Source organism: Bos grunniens, chromosome 9, assembly GCF_055505025.1.
Source record: "Bos grunniens cultivar Pamir isolate PY7600 chromosome 9, Bosgru_T2T1.0, whole genome shotgun sequence".
Lineage (NCBI taxonomy): Eukaryota > Metazoa > Chordata > Mammalia > Artiodactyla > Bovidae > Bos > Bos grunniens.
This window is the reverse complement of record NC_141173.1, coordinates 8,622,044-8,644,450: the sequence shown is the minus strand read 5'-3', so window position 1 is coordinate 8,644,450 and position 22,407 is coordinate 8,622,044. Positions and strand designations below refer to the sequence as shown.

The 22,407-nt window shown below is 41.2% G+C and overlaps 1 protein-coding gene across 3 annotated transcripts in view; it reads right to left on the bottom strand.

The window, feature by feature from the left end:
- The window catches only part of ADGRB3 (adhesion G protein-coupled receptor B3), an 888,911-nt gene that overhangs the window by 488,932 nt on the left and 377,572 nt on the right, over nucleotides 1-22,407 (bottom strand). For all 3 annotated transcript variants that reach the window (XM_086316215.1, XM_086316216.1, XM_086316217.1), the window contains exons 7-10: nucleotides 18,427-18,591; nucleotides 17,789-17,953; nucleotides 893-994; nucleotides 450-556 (exon numbers count right to left, since the gene is read on the bottom strand). In XM_086316215.1, the coding sequence (XP_086172341.1) occupies nucleotides 450-556; nucleotides 893-994; nucleotides 17,789-17,953; nucleotides 18,427-18,591 (539 nt within the window). The remainder of the gene's footprint in view (nucleotides 1-449; nucleotides 557-892; nucleotides 995-17,788; nucleotides 17,954-18,426; nucleotides 18,592-22,407) is intronic.

Genomic DNA, 22,407 nt, shown 5'->3' with positions numbered 1-22,407 from the left:
GTGAAATTTTTGATACCTATATGACACAGCTTTATTATTTCCTGAGTACTAAAATATTAAAGAATTTAATTTTAATTTTAAAATGTATGGTATTTTGAAATAAGTCTTATGCACTAGGTAACTGATTTGTGCCAGTCATGATATATAGTTTAACTCATATAGATAAACCCAAGTAACAGATTTTATTCAGGACTTTTTCCCCAATAGACAAGGAATCTATTCATTTAAATAGCAGGATCCAAGCAGGATCCATAAAATCCCAAACCCTTGAAATAAAACAGTTTAGCACTGATTTATAAAAGTTAGCTTTTTAGCACAGACTTTTTTACTTCAGGTGTTATTTTCAGAGATTTTATCAATTTGACTATATAGCAGCAGACTAAACTCTCACACAGAGATCATTAACAGGAATTAAACAGAGCAAGTACTAAAGCTGGCTTTGCACCTACTGAATGCTGCAAGTGTCTGTACTCATTTGATATGCATCTTGCAAAGCTCGGCTGTTCCCAGAAGGCCACTCCGTGAAGACTGAGCGAGCAGCGTCTGCTAGCGGTGCCTGCGAGTCACAAAAACAGAGAGCTTTACGACAGGGAGGCTTGGAGGCAGGCTGAAAACCTGGGTTTGTACATTTTCACGCTCTAAACATGCAGGTAGATTGTTCCTTTGATTATTTTCACAATGCATATTACTCACACTGAGAAACCATTGAATCAGCAAAATTTTCCAGATCTCTTCATAGGCTCCACTTAGGAAATCTTTTACTAAAATTGCTTTATTAACTGCTTATTAGACAGACTTAGTTTTAGATACAGGACAAAACACAACAGAAGAACACAGCAGGCTGCTGTTGGTGGGTGGTCATTGTCTGGGTTTGAGGGTCATCCTACATTACCTGTGGCATTCATTGGGCACTGATTGAAGGCAAAGTCGCCTGCCGGAGTCCTCTTCCACACCATTGACATCAGATAATCCTCTGGGCATATTTCATAAGGTGCTGCAATTTAAAACAAAGGGACTTTAACACCCGTGGTGTTTATTTTTTAAATGCTGGCAATAAACAATCCTGAAATGCAGCTATCTGACTGAAGAGAGCTCTCTTAATTTAAGTGTGGTGTTTATTGAAATGTTAGAGATGTCTTCAGAAACAAAACACCACTAGCCTTCATTTCATTCCCTACAAAATCCTCACAGGAAAAAAGCACTTTCCAAAGAAAGCTTAGGCTTAAAAAAAAAAAAAAAAAAAAGTCATTTGACTAGTCAAGGCTATGGTTTTTCCTGTGGTCATGTATGGATGTGAGAGTTGGACTGTGAAGAAGGCTGAGCGCTGAAGAATTGATGCTTTTGAACTGTGGTGTTGGAGAAGACTCTTGAGAGTCCCTTAGACTGCAAGGAGATCCAACCAGTCCATTCTAAAGGAGATCAGCCCTGGGATTTCTTTGGAAGGAATGATAGTAAAGCTGAAACTCCAGTACTTTGGCCACCTCATGCAAAGAGTTGACTCATTGGAAAAGACTCTGATGCTGGGAAGGATTGGGAGCAGGAGGAGAAGGGGACGACAGAGGATGAGATGGCTGGGTGGGATCACTGACTTGATGGACATGAGTCTGAGTGAACTCCGGGAGTTGGTGATGAACAGGGAGGCCTGGTGTGCTGGTATTCATGGGGTCGCAAAGAGTCAGACATGACTGAGCGACTGATCTGATCTGATCTGATCTGATTGTGGGGAAGAGAGCAAACTAACCAAGATGGTGTGCTCAGGCTCTCTCACTCCACGTTTTGTAAATAATGACTATGTAACAGTTGAGCTCCTTTATAGCACTGCCCATGCACGTCACGAGTTACCCGCTCAGTCACGGGCTACTTTGTGAGGTTTGCCTGTATATGCTTCACCTGGAAAAGCCCAGAAGGGTTGTGTGTGGTTATGCTGTGTTATGTATGTCTGCTGCTGTGGCTGTCGTGTCAGTCAGGAGAGAATAAACGTGTCTGCAGTTCCTATGGATCCTCGCATTTTCTTCCAGCCTCTTAGCTCACGTCTTGCCTACCATGGGTTCAGTGAACAATGTGAACAGTGAGATGATGTCATGAACAGGATCAACAATACAATTGATGTAGTCAACAGGAAACCCAGCTGGTAGAGGAGCCTGAGGCTCCACAGAAGAGGCGGAAGGATATCCAGCAGGTAGAAGAGCTGGAGACTCCACTGGCTGGAGGGAGCCAGCGGCCCCCACTTAGCATGTCTACCATGTGGCCACGATCCTTTCGGCATGGGTTCCAGTAGAAGACTGGGAGGCAGTGGACGGTTCACCGGATAGCACTGAAAAGGTGAACAAGGCAGCAAAGGCTGCTGCTGGCACCGTGGAATACATTTTCTTGACTACCCTGCAGGTGAATATGGATAGTACTCCCCATGAGGCTGCATCAGTGTGCAATGTGCAGTCACTTGGAAGAACTAGAGCAACATATATTGGCATTAGAGCAAGAACCCGGTGGCCCTGAAGAACCCAGCATCTCTGACAGCAAGGCGGTAAGTGATGGTGATAATTAATGCTATGAGACCATGGATCCCACTTGGCAACAAGGCCTGTTGTGCAGCAGAAGGTGAAACATGAGCAGCCTATGGCCCGGGGTGGGCATCCTCAAGGGGCCCCAGATGTGACTGAGTTCACAACATACTGACCATATACTCAGGCGGAGTTGGTCGACTTGGTACACCATTTCGGCAAAGGCGAGGGGAACCCTTGGCAGTATGGCTCTTGAGACGTTGGGACACAGGTGGACAGTATCCTGTGCTCTGGGGATGGGGCAGAACGGCTGGCATCTATCACCATTCACCCCTCGTCGAGACAAAGGCAGCAGAATGCTAGGCGGCTCGCGGCTCACGCAGGGGGCACCTAACCCAGTGCACACCCTCATGGAATGGATTAACACTGCCATCTGCACCTTGTGGGTGAACGTGGGAGAGCCCCAGCATACCGGAAGTAAACGGTGTAACTATGCCGTGTTGACCCAAGTGGTGAGAAACCTGGGCATGAGGCAGTGGATATGTAACCCAGATGCCTGAGGTCCAGATGATGAGCGTTTTACTGGCGGCACTCCAGACGCCATTTGAACAGTGCCCATTGACCTCTTCTGGATCCCTGACTTCTATTCCCGCACCCTGTGTGGGGCGCCCCATCTACGAGGTGAACTCTATGGTGGCTAGCTTGGGAGAAGAGGGATGGCGTGCCAGACGCCATTTTGAACAGTGCCCGTTGACCACTTCTGGATCCCTGACTGCTGTTCCTGCACCCTGTGTGTGTGGGGGGTCCCATCTACGAGGTGACCTCCATAGTGGCTAGGTTGGGAACAATAGAGGGATGGCGTGCCAGACGCCATTTTGAACAGTGCCCGCTGACCTCTTCTGGATCACTGACTGCTATTCCTGCACCCTGTGTGGGGGGTCCCATCTACGAGGTGACCTCCATAGTAGCTAGGTTGGGAGCAGTGGAGGGATGGCATGCCAGACGCCATTTTGCAAGTGTGAAGACCCTGAAGGGGGCCTGAGCTAGCAGGGCTTCCATCAGGTATGCAGATGCCAACGTGGGCTGATTTGTGCCGAGGCATACCGTAAGGGCTGTGTCCTATGGTGTATAATGTAAATTTAGGCTGTGTGTTCCATGCTGTAGATTCAGTAGAACAGCTCTATTGCTAATCCTGTTGGGGCCGCCAACTGTCTCTCTGTTCACACTGCTGAAAGCAAGGCGTGAGCTAAGAGGCTGGAAAGTCTCTCCCCACAACAGTGTATAAAGGCTGTGTCCATGATGTGCTACTAACCTCTGACACTCTTGCAGATTTACAACACTGTGAAAGCATTTGGAATCTTGTGGGTGAGCTGTGAATGCCCTCCTCGAAGGGGTAGGCCTGGCGCCTGTGGGGTTTTCTGAGTCCTTAATAAAAAAAAAACCCATGGGGTAGAGTTGCCCCTTTGGAGGTGTTCCTGCAATTTCACAAGGACAGATGGTGGACTGGACTTGGCCATGCAAGATAAAGGCACTCCACATATGGTGGGTGGTTCTTCTAACCCCATGAGGGCAAGGACTGCAACATGAGTTCCAGGCGATACCTGGCATTGGGTTTTGCTATGTATTGGGGATGTAACTGTTTGTTGTTGTAGCTAATGCTGCTGCAAGAGGTAAATCCAAGGGTCAGTGTCACTCACCAAGGGAATATCACATCAGATGGACTGCATGTAGAATGTAAGGTGAGGGAGCTTGAAGAGGTGGACTGTGGGGAGAGGGCAAATAAGCCAAGATGGTGTGGTCAGGCTCTTTTGCCCCATGTTTTATAAATAATGAGATCCATTTGTAACCGCTGAGAGCCCTTATAGCAGTGCGCATGTGCGTCAGGAGGTTTAGGCTACAGCTGAGCTCGCTTAAAGCACTGCGCATGTGCATCACGAGTTACCACTTGGTCACGAGCTACTTTATGTTCACCTGTATATGCTTCACTTAGAAAAGCCCGGAAGGGTTCTTTGTGGTTATGTTGTATTATGTTATGTCTGTTGCTAAGGCTGCTATTCCAGCTGGGAGAGAATAAATGTGTCTGCAGTTCCTACAGTTCCTCGCATTTTCTTCCAGCCTCTTAGCTCGCGCCTTGCCTACCGTGAGTTCAGTGAATGGTGTGAACAGCGGGACAATTACTGTCATGAACAGTATCCGCAATACACCTAAAAACTGAACATTATATCATATTCAGATGTATAAATAGTCTTTCCAATACTCATCATTATTCATAAAGTTCTGGGATGTTACAAAATAAAATGATTTCTAATAAACTGAAAGTCATATCAGAATTATTAACTGTAGGTGTCAACAGTAAATAAAGGACAAAACATATAACTTTGTTTTTCTTCATATAAGAGCAATAATGGCAATCACACTACATCATATAAAAATAAATGAATTATTTTCTTTTCCTTCAAAAGCTCAATTTGATTACTAAGCCAAGAAAGATAAACGGAATTTCAAGAATAACAGATGCATACTAGAAATGATAGAATCTGTGAAAGAAAAAAAGCATATGTTGTACTAAACCTGACACCTTACTCCTGGAAAGAGCAATTGCCACTTTTCCAGACACACCTACTGTTCTGCTCCCACACAGCACTAACATTTATATGTTCATATATTTATCCTCACAACTTGCCTGGGATGTTAGGTCCTTTCTATCTTACACATAAAGGTGTGTCTGGCACAGAGATGGTGTCCAATGTTGAATGAATACATGAATGCCTATATATGAGTGCGATACCTGTGAGAAATTTCTTGTTCTGGGGACAATATACTATATAAGTCATTCACAATAAACTATTGAGAAAACTGTATGCAGGTCAGAAAGTAACGGTTAGAACTGGACATGGAACAACAGACTGGTTCCAAACAGGAAAAGGAGTTCGTCAAGGCTGTATATTATCACCCTGCTTATTTAACTTATATGCAGAGTACATCATGAGAAATGCTGGACTGGAGGAAACACAAGCTGGAATCAAGCTTGCTGGGAGAAATATCAATAACCTCAGATATGCAGATGACACCACCCTTATGGCAGAAAGTGAAGAGGAACTCAAAAGCCTCTTGATGAAAGTCAAAGTGGAGAGTGAAAAATTTGGCTTAAAGCTCAACATTCAGAAACCAAGACCATCCATGGCATCTGGTCCCATCACTTCATGGCAAATAGATGGGGAAAGAGTGGCTGACTTTATTTTTGGGGGCTCCAAAATCACTGCAGATGGTGATTGCAGCCATGAAATTAAAAGACGCTTACTCTCTGGAAGGAAAGTTATGACCAACCTAGATAGCATATTAAAAAGCAGAGACATTACTTTGTCAACAAAGGTCCATCTAGTCAAGGCTATGGTTTTTCCAGTTGTCATGTATAGATGTGAGAGTTGGACTGTAAAGAAAACAGCACTGAAGAATTGATGCTTTTGAACTGTGGTGTTGGAGAAGACTCTTGAGAGTCCCTTGGACTGCAAGGAGATCCAACCAGTCCATCCTAAGGGAGATCAGTCCTGGGTGTTCATTGGTGGGACTGATGTTGAAGCTAAAACTCCAATACTTTGGCCACCTAATGTGAACAGCTGACTCATTTGAAAAGACCTTGGTGCTGGGAAAGATTGAGAGTAGGAGGAGAAGGGGCCGACAGAGGATAAGATGGTTGGATGGCATCACTGACTCGATGGACATGGGTTTGGGTGGACTCTGGGAGTTGGTGATGGACAGGGAGGTCTGGCATGCTGCGGTTCATGGGGTCGCAGACAGTCAGACACGACTGAGTGACTGAACTGAACTGAATCTAGATACTAATTCTACTTCGGAGTTCAGGAGATCATTAGGACCTATTAGAGTTGTTAGTAGATTAAGAGTGCACTTTATTTGTCATCTTGAAATAATACTTTCTTGAAATAATAATTCACTGAGATGAGTGGTTTAAATGTGGGCATTTAGAACTGAGAGTTACACTGAAGAGCACCTAATCTATCTCCTTGTTCTTTATGGTTGGGGCACCAAGGTCCCCAAAGAAGAGGCTTGTCTAAATGATGGGACTGGTAGAGGTATCAGCAGGACTGATTCTGGAACTCTGACTCATGCACATCTTCTCTGCTACCTTGATAATCTCCCTCATATTGAGTTTATATGTGTGTGTATAACATATATATATAATCTAGATTCTCATTAAAACCCACAGGCATCTGTCTCTGAGTCATGGAATCTTTGGCGGGTGGTTTAGCCGTTGATCCAACCTTCACCAGCCCCATATTCATAAATGCCCTGTCCTCACCCACCAATGATCTCCTAACAGCCAAACCCAACACACTCACCTTGGTCATCACTCTCAGAACCTTATGCATGGCACTTGTTCCTTTGACATCTCCCTCCTACCTGGAAACACTTTCTTTAAGATCTTAAAAGGCTCCTTTCTCTCAAGCATTTGTACCATTCTTTCTCCCTGTCTCATTCACTGCATTTTTGCAGAATCATCGACCCCTTACATTTTTCTTATGTTAAAAGCTTTCCTTAGACAATTTCAAACTATTAATAACAGTAACATTATTGAGCCCTTACTAACCGTCTTACATGAATGGACTCATTTAATTTCCTCAACAACTTTATAGGATAGAGACTATTAGCTGCATTGATCAAATGGGAAAACATGCTCAGAGAGGTGAATTTATTTTTTATTCCAAATATAGATGTATTTATTACATGTAAGATGCAGGATATAAAGTGCTTCTATTCTTTAGCATCTTTCCTCTTCAATGCAATTTTTTTTCCTTTTATTTTAAATTCATTTTAATTGGAGGCTATTTACTTTATAATATTGTAGTAGTTTTTGCCATACATTGACATGAATGTTCAATCCAATTTTTATACCACATCAATAAAGTAATCTCTAAAATAGAGAGTAATCCCATAACGTGCTGCATGAAATTTTCCATGGTTTTCCAGTCATCTGATAGGATAAAAATAACTGTTCTGGCTGTGACAGAAAAGGCCCTTCCAGCAAGCCCTAACCCACTCTCCAATTGCAATTCATATTTATTCTCCCATGAACCAGCCAGCCACATAGAATCGTAATCCTCCAGATACTCCATACAAATTCACATTTCCTTGACTTTGCAGAAGCTATATCCTCCACTTAAAATACTCACGTCCCTCCTTGATTTTTGTTAATATTCCTGTTTATCTTTAAAACACATCTTAAACTGTGGATCGTCTGGGAAGCCTCCTCAGTACCTCAGTCACTGGATGTGCAAGTATTATAGCTCTTCTCACAGTGGACGGAAAGCATCTGGTTACATTTGTAAACCTTCTCAACTCCAAAATTTTGCCTTTTAGGAGACTAATTATGTTTTATTTATCTTTCACCTGCTGTAATGAACTGTTATGATGTCTAGCATGTAGTAAAGACCCAAAATATGTTTGTTGAGTAAATCAGTTTTACTGAGGAAACAATATAAGACTAGTGTCATACAGTAGAACTTTCTGCAATGATAAAGGAGAATTTCACTGTCCAGTATGGTGGCTTCTAGTCAATGTGGCCACTGAGCACTTGGAGTTTGGCAAGTAAGACTGAGAACTGAGTTTTAAATATATCTAATTTTTATTAATGTAAGTTAAAATTTTAATATCTACCATCCTGGACAATACAGTAACAGATGATAATTGTGTTTCTGTAAATGTCAACCCAAACTACTATAGAACATGAAAAGGAAAATTATGTGTTAAAATGCACAGAATGCATCTATTTTAAGAAAGCTATAGCAGTAATCAATCTAACATTATCATGACGTTTGACTATTCTTTTTGCTTATCTATATACCCAGCTTCTGCTCAACATCACCTAATTAACTCTTCCTTTGTAATCTTTCACTTCACTTGTACCTTTTTATTATTTTCAAACCCAAATTTTCATCTGTTCCATTGATGAAATTTGAAATACATTTCATGAAACTTATTGCTATAGCTTTCAGTTTTCTTTCCTGATTCAGTCTTGACATAAGTCAATGATAGAGCCATCTGCACCCTGATTTCTTCATTTCCAGGTAAGGTTTCTGAAAGTTTCTCACATCCATTGTTATTCCCAAGAGCGTCCTGCCCCAGTCCACCTTGGGAGTAAGAAAATCTGGCAATTACAAGTACCCACCGATAGCTCAGATGGTAAAGAATCTGCCTGCAAAGTGGGAGACCTGGGTTCGATCCCTCGGTTGGGAAGATCCCCTGGAGAAGGGAAAGGCTACCCACTCCAGTACTCTTGCCTGAAGACTTTCACTTTCCCCACTAGATGGCAAGAGTGGGCCAACAGGGTGAAACAGTTACCCAGCTCACACCTGGAACTGATGAAGTTCAAAATCAAGGTGGGCTAGGATCAGTGCTCAATTTTTTAAAAAGGTACATTACTTGGGGGAAACTTCTCTCCATAAAAGTGCAACGCTGAGCGATTTAAGGAGCATCAGTTACAAGGCTCTACAGCCTTGCTCCTTCTTCAGGTCCTCCACTTCCACTCTCACTGCCCCCTGGAGACTTCTCCAGCTTCAGGAGGACCCCACTCTAGAGCCTGTGCACCTCTTCTTTCTGCCCAGGACACCGCCCAGCTTCCTTCCCTAAACCTCCTCCTGGCTCCTCTCCACTGCCTTCAAGCTCCTCTGTAACCTGTCTTCTCAGAGACAGCCTGCCTGCCTGCCCTACATATCCAGTCCTTCCTCTGCCCTTGTGTTCTCCAAGACACTCCTAACCACATACATCTGCATGATTTTCTGCTTTATATATTATTTTTTGCCTCCTCCTGGTAGAATGTGAGCACCATGAGGAAAAGGATTTTTGTTTCATCCTTAGGACACATAGCATTTACAGGTCTGCTAAAAGATAGTGGAAAACTACTCCCTGGTAGCTCAGTTGGTAAAGAATCCGCCTGCAATGCAGGGGACCCCAGTTTGATTCCTGGGTCTGGAAGATCCGCTGGAGTAGGGATAGGCTACCCACTCCAGTATTCTTGGGCTTCTCTTGTGGCTCAGCTGGTAAACAATCTGCCTGCAAAGCAGGAGATCTGGGTTCGATCCCTGGGTTGGGACGATCCCCTGGAGAAGGGAAAGGCTACCCACTCCAGTATTCTGGCCTGGAGAATTCCATGGACTCTGTAGTCCATGGGGTCACAAAGAGTCGGAAACTACTGATCGACTTTCACTTTCACGACTACACACACACATGTATTAACCCAAAGCTACCAAATATGCTCAAAAGGTCTATTTTCCCATTACTCCAGTGTCTAAGATGACAGAGAATACAGATGATTTTGCAAAGTACTGAGGACTCTGTGTATGTGTGTGTGTGAAATAGGTCAGTAGTAAATAATAAATTTCATTTAGAACCAATAAGAGTGAGCAGTTAGTTACTACACTTTTCCTAAAAATTAGCCAAAATGGGTTTCCATGGTACTGGATAATTACAAAAATTGATCTTGTATGGCTGTGCCTGACTTGGTAAGAGTCCCGGGGACCCTATTCAGAATCCTCTGATATGATCTGCATACAGTCTAACTGGTTAAAGAAAAAGCTGATTAAAAAGCTATTTTTCCAACCACACCACTCAAGTAAGTACTAATTCCCATTTGCCTATGACAATCACAAGGGGGTACTTCAGCCAATTCAAAAACAAAAACAAAAAAAAAAATCACAGTAACTTTATAAACCCAGAGAAGTCAACAAACTTTGTTCTCTGCCCTGCAAATTCATGAAGCTTAGCATTCATCATGCTTTTTGTACTGAGTTTCTACTCAGCACACAAGTGATAAGAAAGGAATATGCCAGGGGAATCAGAGATTCAAAGTTGCAAATTGGTCCAGGATTCTCAGCTTTTTAGAAGGAATGTCGAATCCCTCAGCTGTTTTAAATATTTCATCAAAAGTTATTTGACATCTTTGAAGATTAAATCTTTAAAAAAAATTAGTTCAGAAAATAGTTCTATTGCGGCTCATACCTAAAGCAGAACAGTGTAGACAGTAAAATGACATTTTATTTTCTTCCATCTTAGGTTGATGAAGTTCGCAGGAGTGAGAATCTTTCTGGGGTCGCCTCAGTGGCAGGTATGGAACTCATTCATTCTATAAATATTTGAGCCTCTATCATGCCCCAGTCTCCTTGCTAAATACTATACACACACAAAACCAAACAAGAACAGTCAGGGCTTCTCAACTCCATGATAGTGAAGGACACGTAAGTAGAGAAACTGCAATGCAGCTGGGCGCCCACTATGATTTGGGAAGTCTGGGCTGCTCTAGGAGCACATCAGGGCAGGACTTCCTGAAGGATGATCAAGTGGAAGTGTGAAGAACAAGGAAGTGCCAGCCAATGAGGATGGGGAAGTCCTCAGGAACCCTGTGCAGCAGGATCAGCGGGGAAGGAAGAGCCTGGTCCATCCAAATCTTGGGGAACCTTTCAGGATGGCAAGGAGAACTGGGGATGGTCAGAGAGGGGTTACTGCAGGAGGGGGACAGGGTGAGATGAAGAGCTAAAATAGGGCTTTGAACTTAAGGGGAGGGACACGTATTGTCATGTTTTGAAAGCCATCCAGGCAGTTTGGAGAGCGGGTCGAGGGAGAGAGACACTGAAGTCAGGCAGGCCTGTGACAATTGAAATGGGGTAACCAGGGAAGTAGGGCTGGGGGATCACAGGAAGTGGCCAGGGAAGTGGGTGGATTCCAACCCCCTTAGGAGGATGGCAGGCTCTGCTCCACAGCTCATGTGGGAGGTGAGGACAAGAGAGAGAGCAAAGATGGAACTCGGGTTTCCGGGAAGAATGTCTGGTGTGCTCTGCCCTGAGTTACAGAACACAGGGAGGATGCGGCTTAGGAGAGATGCTGAAAATAGTTTTGATGTGGAGTTACCTAAGCACATCCTGGCATCAAAAAGCTGGCTGGTGCATTAAACTAAAGTGCAGGAGAGAAAGAAAAGCTGGAAATAGAGATTCGTGTTATTTTTTTTTTTCTGTTTAATGCTACCTGTGTGCATTTTGTAAATTATGAAATATATAATTAGTTCAGGCCACGGTTCTGTGCTCAAAATAAAAAACATATTATTGTGTAGCAATGTGAACCATTTGCTTTTTTATGCCTCAGCAAAATGGAACCACGACTCCGTTTTATCAGCTGAAAAATCCCACTGTTTACTCTCACTAGTGTAAAGATATAAAAACCCATCTGTAAGATACAACTGTACTTGAAGGCACAAGTACACAGTTAGCATGCTCCCTTAAAACAAGGTAGCAATTACCTAGTGATTAGCTGTTAATCTGTCTATTCAAACTGATTTTCTGTCTCTTAAAAATAGCAAAAATTATACAGGACTTAAATCAATTTGATGTGGAAAATTAGTTTTCCCCACTTATGCTAGAATTTCAGCATTAAAGAGAAATTGATTCTACACTGCAGAGCTGCATGCAGAAAACAGAAGAAAAAATATGCATGATGCATGACCCCACATTTCAAATCTGACTTGCTACCAACTCTCTAATTCTAATGTTTCAGGAACCCCCTATCCTGGGGGTGCAGAGGTAAATGAGATCGATTCTGCCTTTGTGCTCACACTGCTCTAGTTCAGCAGCGGAACCAACACATATGAAGACTTCATGGTGCTGCTAAGGTATGAGGGAAGAAGAGGGGTATTTATCAAATATGTTTCTTAAGAGCCTTCCTTATATGGAGAATGACTATTATCAGTCTCAAGCTGATACACCGTCACAACAGCAATATTTACACACCCCTATGAATCAGGCAGTCTTCCAAGTGCATTAAATATTTTTAATTCAAATAACTCTCATAACAACCTTCAAAGTGGCTGCAGTTATTTTCGTCTCTGTGATCATGGGGAAAATAAGGCCGAGAGAAATCGCTCTGTGAGGAGGTAGTAGACCTCAGTCCATCAAACAGCTCTTTCAGCCTATACCACTTAGAAGTCTGACTTTTTAACTTGTTAAACTTGTCTCTAACAAAGACACAATATTTGTATTGATAGTGATTAATTAATCCCCAGTCCTCCCCCTGGGAATGGAGGAGAATGTAAGTCGATATGAGGCCAGACTCCATCCTCCTTCCTGATACTTCCCTGATCCAGATATTACACAGCTGTATGTGTGTGCACAGAGTAGCTCTGAGCATGGAGACAGGCAGTGAAAAAGCACCTCTGCTACAGAGGATATGTGTCCTTGAGGCACACAATTCACCTCAAACGGGTTCCGGTGACACCCCAGTTCTTCCTGCACCAGGACTGTACAACCATGTGCTCTGCATAAACCATTCTTCCTTGTCCACAACAGCTGGCTAATTGCCCTATGTTTCTCTTTTATTTTGGTTGAAACAAGAGTTGGGTAAGGGAATGTGAAATGCATTACCTGTATTTTTGTTATGAGCAGATTTCAGAAATAATCCCTCCTTACTTATGAAGTGTGAATACAATAAAATCCTGCAATCTTATTAAGGGGATATTGCAACTTGCAACAGTGTGGCTGAGGGTGAGAACCATTTTCCATTCTTTGCTAGTTTTGTCACCTGTATTTACTTACTTATACTCAAGGCCAGTGCAGCCTACTGGGTCATCCGCAGCATTGCCACCAACACCTGGGAGCTTGTTAGAAATGCAGATTCCCAGGCCTAGACCAGACCTACTGAATCAGAACCTTGGGACAGGACCGGCCCATGAATCTCCATCTTAACAAACTCTCTGGGTGATTATTCTGTCCACTAAAGTTTGAGGTGCATGTATCTTTTTGAATTATAGCTTTGTTTGGATATATGCACAGGAGTGGGATTGCTGGATCATGTGGTAGCTTTATTTTTATTTGTTTTGAGGAACCTCTGTACTGTTTTCCACAGTGGGTGCACCAATTTACATTCCCACCAACAATGTGGAAGGGTTCTCTCTTCTTCACACCCTCTCCACCATTTGTTATTTTTAGTAATAGTATTTTTAACTATGGCCATTTTGGTGTAAGGTGGTATCTCACTGTAGCTTTGATTTGCATTTCTTTAATAATTAGTGATGTTGAGCATCTTGTCATATGCCTGCTGGCCATCTGTATGTCTTCTTTGAAGAAACATCTATTTAAGTCTTCTGCTCATTTTCTGATTGGGTTGTATTTTTTTGTTATTGAGTTGTATAAGCTGTTTGAACATTTTTGAAATTAAGCCCTTGCCTCCTTTGTTGAATACTAATTGTCCATAGGTGTATGGGTTTATTTCCAGGCTCTCTATTCTGTTCCATTGATCCATATGTCTGTTTTTGTGTCTATATCATGTTGTTTTGATTACTGTGGACTTGTAGTATTATCTGAATTCTAGGAGGGTTATGCCACCTGTTTTTAAATTTTTCCTCAGGATTGCTTTGGCAATTCTGGGTCTTTTAAAGTCCCATATACATTTTAGGATTATTTGTTCTAGTCCTGTGAAAAAATGCCATGGTAATTTGATAGGAATGCATTAAATCTATAGATTGCTTTGGGTAGTATGGTCATTTAACAATATTAATTCTTCCAGTCTAAGAGCATGGGATATCTTTCCATTTCTTTGAATCATCTTCAATTTCCTTTATTAATATTTTATAGTTCTTAGCATATTTTTTCACCTCCTAGGTCAGGTTTATTACTAAGTGTTTTTTGATGCAATTTTTTTAAAGAATTTCTGTTTTTCTTTTTTTGTTTTAATATAAATTTATTTATTTTAATTGGAGTCTAATTACTTTACAATATTATATTGGTTTTGCCATATATTGACATGAATCCACCACAGGTGTACACGTGTTCCCCATCCTGAACCCCCCTCCCACCTCCCTCCCCATACCATCCCTCTGGGTCATCCCAGTGCATCAGCCCCGAGCATCTTGTATCATGCTTGATGCAATTTTAAAAGGCATTTGTCAACTAAAGTTTGAGGAGCACAGCTCTGGACAATTCAGAGAGGCACTCAGAGAAAATAAAAACTCAAAAAATGCAAGTATGGTGATATTTTCTTCCTACTAAAAGAAAGTTAGTCAGAAACCAAATAAGTGGCTCTGAATATCTAGAGTTCAGAATCACAATAACTGCTCCATCTCTGTTTAAGTTGCTATTACAAAGATTTTCTCAGCACATTCCACCTGCAAGCTTTGCTCATCATTTGTAGACAAAGCAATGGTGACTCCAAGAAGAACATTTTATATATAAATTAAGTGTAACATCTGCCTGTGAATGGCAGGTTCCAAGTTCCAATTTAGCAACCACTGACTAAAGATTCATGGATCCTAGAACTGGGCTCTGGGTAGAGCAAGCCCTTCCCTGGAACAGAGCAGAGAGGCCTTGTGAAGCCTAGGCTAACACAGGTGAATCCAGGGGAAAATTGGGGGAGAAAAAAACAACCAAACAAAAGACTAAAAATAGTACGTTTTCACATTGTAGCAATATAACAAAATTATTCCACTAGTTTAAGCCAAAAAGCTTGGGTATATAACGAGACTGAGATCAGTAAAATCATTATTTGGTGAGTTTGATCAATTTAAAATTTGGGCAACTTAATTATCTCCCCTGTAGCTCTTTTATTTCTTAACTAGCAGTAGTTTTTAAAATAATAATAGTTTTCTCGTTCTCTTTCTTATGAAGACAGGGACATTGATGATGCTCTTTTTAATACTTTTTGTTTATCTATTTACCAGGAAAGAAATATCCTAATCTTGTTAGGAAAATATTTCATATTTTCCATTTTTAGTAGATGTCATAAGAGCTTTTGATTAAATCCAGATAATTAATCGTTATTTTCATTAATTACCCAGAGATGTGCATATATTATACTTTACTTTCTTGACAACAGAGGGTCTCTTGGCAAACTTGATTAATTTGTTTTGTATCCAAATTAAGTTAAGCATAAAAATAAATACTAATTTGTTTCCAGCAAGATGAATAAAATTAAGAATGAACAATACTATAAATAGCACTAGAAAAATCAAATTATTTCAAGAGAAACCTTCAGCTTTGACAAAACGAGAAAAAATGACTTAGCAACTGTTAAGATAATTTGAAAGTTTTCTCAATTTATATTGCCAGTGTGCAAATTAGGAGCAATCTAGTGGAAGAAATTAGAAAACCTAGGCTCCTAATTATAAAAGGAATATATACTGACCATACAGAAACAACTGCTCTGAGTTGAAAAGCCAGTATATCGTATAAATAAAGTCCACTGTGGAAAACTAAGTTATTTATTATCCCTGCCTTTTTGAAAAAAATAATCTGGAGATGACATTGATGTGCATGGAAAAGTTAAAGGATAAATATTAAAAGAAACCTACTTTTATTTTGATAAAATTTCTATACAGAGGCAGAAGTATTGTTGAAATTAGTCACATTATAGTCCCATGTTAATGGACAGTGTGATTTGTATGAAGGTGAAAGATAAGGATATATTTTCAAAAGCTTGGTCCATATGATTATCTTTTTACCCCTGTACAAGCATTAATTTGTGAACTGTTTAGCTAACTCAATAATTCATTTTAATTAAAAAATGTTAGTTACATACTTGGAGATGATTTAAATCATAGTTTTGAATAGAGAAAAATGAAAGTATCAAGGTTAATGTCAAAAGTATATATTTATATAATCTAAAAAGTGTTTACAGTTTTATATAATTTTTCAATCTCCCCGAAATCATGAAAGCCAGCAAATAAGCCTAGCAAACAAGGTGTAATATCTTTTTTTGTAAATAGGTATGTAAAATGTTTTCCAAACAGCAGGCGGCAATCTTTATAAATCTGGTTACAAGCAGCACCATCTTCTATCTGTATTTGCAGATGAAAGTCAGTGTTAAAGGACTGGTTAAGAACCTTGGCATGCTCAGACTAGTTTAGATAACTTCAAATATTAAAAAGGGTCTTATTTAATTATGCTTACTGTTCCAGTGAAATTTCTCCCAGGGCAAAATAAATGCCTTTGTTTAATGCTTCTTAATTTTTATGACGCACAGGAGAAATTTCACAGTGCTAATTTGTGTAGATATCCTTCTCAACAGAATCCTCCATGCTGGTTACTTCTTATCATTCAGGATTCATATGGCTTTAAGAATGAACAAAACTAATTTTAGATTTTTTAAAGCTCTACAAAGAACACAACTGACTTATTGTTGCCCTCAGAGTCTAGTTTCTGTTGCTATTATCTCTGAACCATGAAAAGTCTTTAGAATTCTAAATATGGAGAAAAAGAAAGTTTTGATCCCAGATAACTCTTAGAATTCATTGAGTTTTTTCTAAATTGAAGTAGTCATGTTAGATAAGAGACAGAAATCCATAGTTGTTGTCTGAAAAGGAATCTCAAACAGGTGCAGTCATCACACTCAGCAGGACCAGACAGCCAGAGTTGGCGAGCTTGCCCACAATTAACAATGGCAACATCAACTCTAATTGGGTCTTCGAATCTTTAAGTTCAGAGTTTTATACACAGCAATGAAATCTTAAAATTCCATGCTATTAGCTTTTCTGTCATGTTTACAAAATTTTGCCAATGATATCATTCTAAAATCCTAATTTTCACTTATTTATTGAGTCTTGAGTATTAACAGTGTTTTATGAAATATACACACTCATAGGAAAGAGTCTCTGTTCCACATGAACTTTCAGATATATGTGATTGATAATATGGTCAATTTCTGACCTTTCCTGTATGCTATGCTTATGTGTAAAATCCTCTAATGTAGCAATACTTCCAGGTTTTCTCTATGAATTAAGACCTGATGCTGTCATTTTAAAGTGAGTTCCTCATAGGGATTTCCTTTCGCAGTGAGAATGGGGCAGGTAAACCGAGGTGTCCAAGGTCACACATCAGGATGGATTAACAGTGAAATTTACAAGTTTCTGAGTTTCAGTCTTATATTTGTATTTTCTCACGTATCTATTTTCTACTAAATAATCTAAGGCAACTTGTTCTCAGTAAACAATATTTCATAAAGATAGTTACAAAAATGATACCCCAAACTATTAGTAATTTTAAACATGTCTACCCATGTTATTGTTCAATATGCCTACTCATTTTGCAGCAAACAATTTAAAAACATACAGAAAACAGTCTATGACACAGAAACAGAGGAAACTTCATACATTAGGGAAAGAAGGGAATCACCATTTATCAACACCAATACTTTAACTGAGGAAACATTATCTTTAACCAACGGCAATATTTTTCATCTTTTTTTTTTTTTTTTTTGAGGGACCAGTGTATGTCCCCGGGGACACTGAGCGCACTCACCAGGACAGCGCTGCTCACTGCATCTTCGCACTTCCTCGCCTGTCCCTTCGCAAGGCTGCCCGGTCACGGCCGCGCCCTGGCAGGTCCTCATCCTTCTCTCCCAGCCTCCGTCACAGGACCTGGAGCAGCCACTCCAATGACCCCATTGATTCCACTGCCCATTGGCTGAAAGAAACACACCACCATGGTCAACAGCAGAAGTGCAGTGCTAACCGCTTTAGGTATTCAAAAATCTGAGGACCACGATTGTTCAGTTTTCATTAGTCTACCACCACAAATAACGTATACACAAATATTTGACTTTCTGGCCAAATTTAGAGCACTGTGATGAACAGAAGCTTCTATAGGTTTGTCAGGATCTGGACAAATGGACACTGAGTTTTAAAAGAGTACAAGAGCAGCTCTAGACTTCATCGATTTACATCAATATTTAGTATAATCTAATTAATTTCATCTAATTTAAGAAGCTGCTGAATTTTGTTGCCTTCTTAATACAACATACAGTAGAATGAGTTTTGGTACAATTGGCTTCATTGAGTAGAAATGTATAATGATCGGTTTATCCCATGACTGTCCTGCATGGCTCTGTCACAGAACTTAATGGCAGGCATCCTTAAAATGCAATCCTCAGGCCTCACCTGTGCACTCGGGGTTGTAACACTCTCTGCTCTCTGCCCAAGGCCCCCTGCACTCCGAGCCCCCGTGTGCAGCTGCAGTGCACAGCCGGCTCCTCTGCTGGGTCCCATTCGAGCAGGTCGCCGAGCACTGGCTCCAGGAGCTCCACTCCTGCCACTGTCCATCGACTGCAAGGCAGAAGCAGAGATGGTATGAGGAGGTTTCCAGGAGACAAGGCTGTACACAAAGTAGACACAGGTCTTTACTGCACTTTTCAGATGCTGCACTTGTGACAAATTAGATTCTTTAGTGACCTTGTGTACAGCAAGTGTATCAGTGCCCTTTTTCCAACGACATTTGCTTCCTGTGCCACATTTTTAGTAACTCTGACAATAATTCAAACTTTTTATGATTATTATATTTGTTATGGTGGTCTATGATCAGTGATCTTTGATGTGAATGTTGTCACTGCCTTGGGGCACCAGGCACATACAAGACAGGGAACTCAACAGATAAGTGTTTTGAATGTGTTCTGCCTGCTCCACCCGGCAGCTGATCCCTCATCTCTCTCCCTCTCTTTGAGTCTCCCTATTCTCTGAGACCCAACAGTAATGAAATCAGGCCAATTTGCAGAAGGAAATGGCAACCCACTCCAGTACTCTTGCCTGGAGGATCCCATGGACGGAGGAGCCTGGTAGGCTACAGTCCACGGGGTCGCAAAGAGTTGGACACGACTGAGTGACTTCACTTTCACTTTCAAAGGCCTCTAAGCGTTCAAGTGAAAGGAAGAGTCATACATTTCTCACTTGAAATCAAATCCCAGAAATTAATAAGCTCAGTAAGGAAGGTGTGTTGAAAGCTGAGGCAGGCCAAAAGTCAGACCTCGTGACAGTCAGCCAAGTTGTGGATGTAAAGGAAACTCTTAAAGGAAATTAAATGTGCTACTCTTGTGCACACTGGAATAAACAAAGCCTTCCTGCTTATACAGAGAAAGTTTGACCGGTCTGGAGAGAAGATCGACACCACCATACCATTCCCATATGCAGAAGTCTCATCCAGACATAACAGGGCCCTGAAGTGAAGTTGCCCAGTCGTGTCTGACTCTCTGTGACCCCTTGGACTGTAGCCTACCAGGCTCCTTTGTCCATGGAATTTTCCAGGCGAGAGTACTGGAGTGGGTTGCCATTTCCTTCTCCAGGGGATCTTCCCGACCTTGGGATTGAACCCAGGTCTCCCACATTGCAGGCAGACATTTTACCTCTGAGCCACCAGGGAAGCCCAAACTCCCTTCCCTTCAATGAGGGCTGAGCGAGGTGAGGAAGCTGCAGATGAAAAGTCTGAAGCCGGCAGAGACGGGCTCATGAAGTTGAAGTAAAGAAGCTGTCTCCCTAACATCAAAGTGCAAGGTGCAGCAACAAGTGCTGATGTAGAAGCTGAAGCTAGTTATCCAGAAGATGTGGCTCAGATAATTCATGAGGGTGGCTACCCTAAACAACAGATTTTCACTGTATACAAATAGCCTTTGATTGGAAGAAGATGCTGTCTAAGACTTTCATATTTGGAGAGGAGAAGTAAATGCCCAGATTCAATACTTCAAAGGACATGCTGACACTCTTGTTAGGGGCTAATGTAGCTTTAAACTTGAAGCCAGTTCTCATTCACCATTCTGAAAATCCTAGGGCCCTTAAAGTATGCTAAATCTTCTCTCTCTGTGTTCTATTAATGGAACAACAAAGCCTGCATGACAGGACATCTGTTTACAACATGGTTTACTGAATATTTTAAGCCCACTGTTGACCTACTGCTCAGAAAAAAGATTTTTTTTCAAAACATTACTGCTTATTGACAATGCACTTGGTTACCCAAGAACTCTGATGGAGACAATGAGACTAATGTTGCTTTTTCATGCCCGCTAACATAATGTCCATTCTTATGGATGGAGATCAAGGAGATATTTTGACCTTTAAGTCCTATTATTTAAGAAACACATTTTGTAAGCCTATAGGCACCAGATATAGTGATTCCTCTGATGGATCTGGGCAGTGAAGAAGAAACCTTCTGGAAAGGATTCACGATTCTAGATGCCATTAAGAATATTCATGATTCACAGGAAGTGCTCCAAACACTAACAGAAGTTTACAGGAAACTGACTGCAATCTTCATTGACTTGAAGGGGTTCGAGACTTAAGTGGAGGAAGTAACTGCAGATGTGGAAACAGCAAGAGAATTGGAATTATACGGGGAGCATTAAGATGTGACTGCTGCTGCTACTGCTAAGTTGCTTCAGCCATGTCCGACTCTGTGCGACCCCATAGACGGCAGCCCACTAGGCTCCCCTGTCCCTGGCATTCTCCAGGCAAGAACACTGGAGTGGGTTTCCATTTCCTTCTCCAATGCATGAAAGTGAAAAGTGAAAGGGAAGTCGCTCAGTCATGTCCAACTCTTAGCGACCCCATGGACTGCAGCCTACCAGGCTCCTCTGTCCATGGGATTTTCCAGGCAAGAATACTGGAGTGGGTTTCCATTGCCTTCTCCCAAGATGTGACTGAATTACTGCAATTTCATGATAAAATTTGCAGGGTTGAGGAATTAGTTGTTATATATAAGTAAAGAAAGTTTCTTGAAGTGGAATCTACTCCTGGTGAAGATGCTGTGAAGATTATTGAATGACAACAAAGGATTTAGAATATGACATAAACGAAGTTGATAAAGCAGAATAGAAGTTTGAGAGGACTGACATCAATCTTGAACGTAGTTTTATTATAGGCAAAATGCTATCAAACAGGATTACATGCTACAGAAAAATATTTCATGAAATGAAGAATCAGCCAACGTGGGAACTTTTCTGTCTCATTTTAAGAAATCCACTTCCATCTGAGCCCTCAACAACAACCACCTTGACCAGTCAGTAGCCACCAACATGTGGGCAAGACCCTCTACCAACAAAAAGATTACAATTTCCTGAAGGCTCAGATGGTGGTTGGCATTTTTTAGCAATAAAGTATTTTAAAATTAAGGTACGTACATTGTTTTTAAGACATAATGTTATTATGACACACTTAAGAGAATACAGTATAATGTAAACATAATTTTTATGTGCACTGGGGAACCAAAAAATTGGTATGACTTACTTGATTGTGATATTCCCTTTATTGAGGTGATCTCGAACTGAACCTGTGATATTTCTGAGGTGTGCCTATACAAGGGTAAACCAACCTTGAAGATGAAGGCCAACCAAGACACTCTACATGAATCCAATTAGATGCTATTACCCTCCAAACAACTATTACCTCATTCTTCATTTCTATTTACTTTTATGTGTCTATTATTTCATTTATTGATTTATTTCTTCAAATATATTTATTGACCACTTAAAAAGACAAGACCTTGATTTTGGAGATGGGGACAGGTAGCAATGAATATAATAAATAATGATAATTACAGAGCTCATATTTTAGAAAAGGACTCCCCAGAACAAGTTGAACAGTTAGTTACATGCCACATAAGTTAATTCTATAGCATTGCTGCAAAGGATGATTTCAAGACAGAGTGAGACAAGAGTTTTCAGGGTCTTGGGAGTCTTCCCTGACAAAGCAAGTTTTCAAGTGCACTTGAAGGATAATAGGAAGTCCCTAAGAAAGCGCTTATTCCATGAAGATACAGAGGTGCTAGGCGGGACTGAATAAGGGGCATTGTGAGCATCACCCAGACAGCCAGGTGAATAACTACCAGGGAGGTCAGGGAAGAGACAGGGGCCAGATTTCAAACTTTTTGTAACCATGTTAAGGATTTTAGCTCTTTGCTCTGATCGTTCAGCAGCCATTGGAGAATTTCAACGGGACTCGGATCGTATCTGGTGCAGGAAAGCAGAGGAGGGTCTGAGCTGGAGGAGGAAACCTGCCAGGGTGGCATCCTGGGGAGATCAGGGACGCGAGGGAAGGGCCCTGAGCAGAGAGAGGGCCAAGGGGACTACCCAGGTGTCCAGGCTGGGATAGAATACAGAT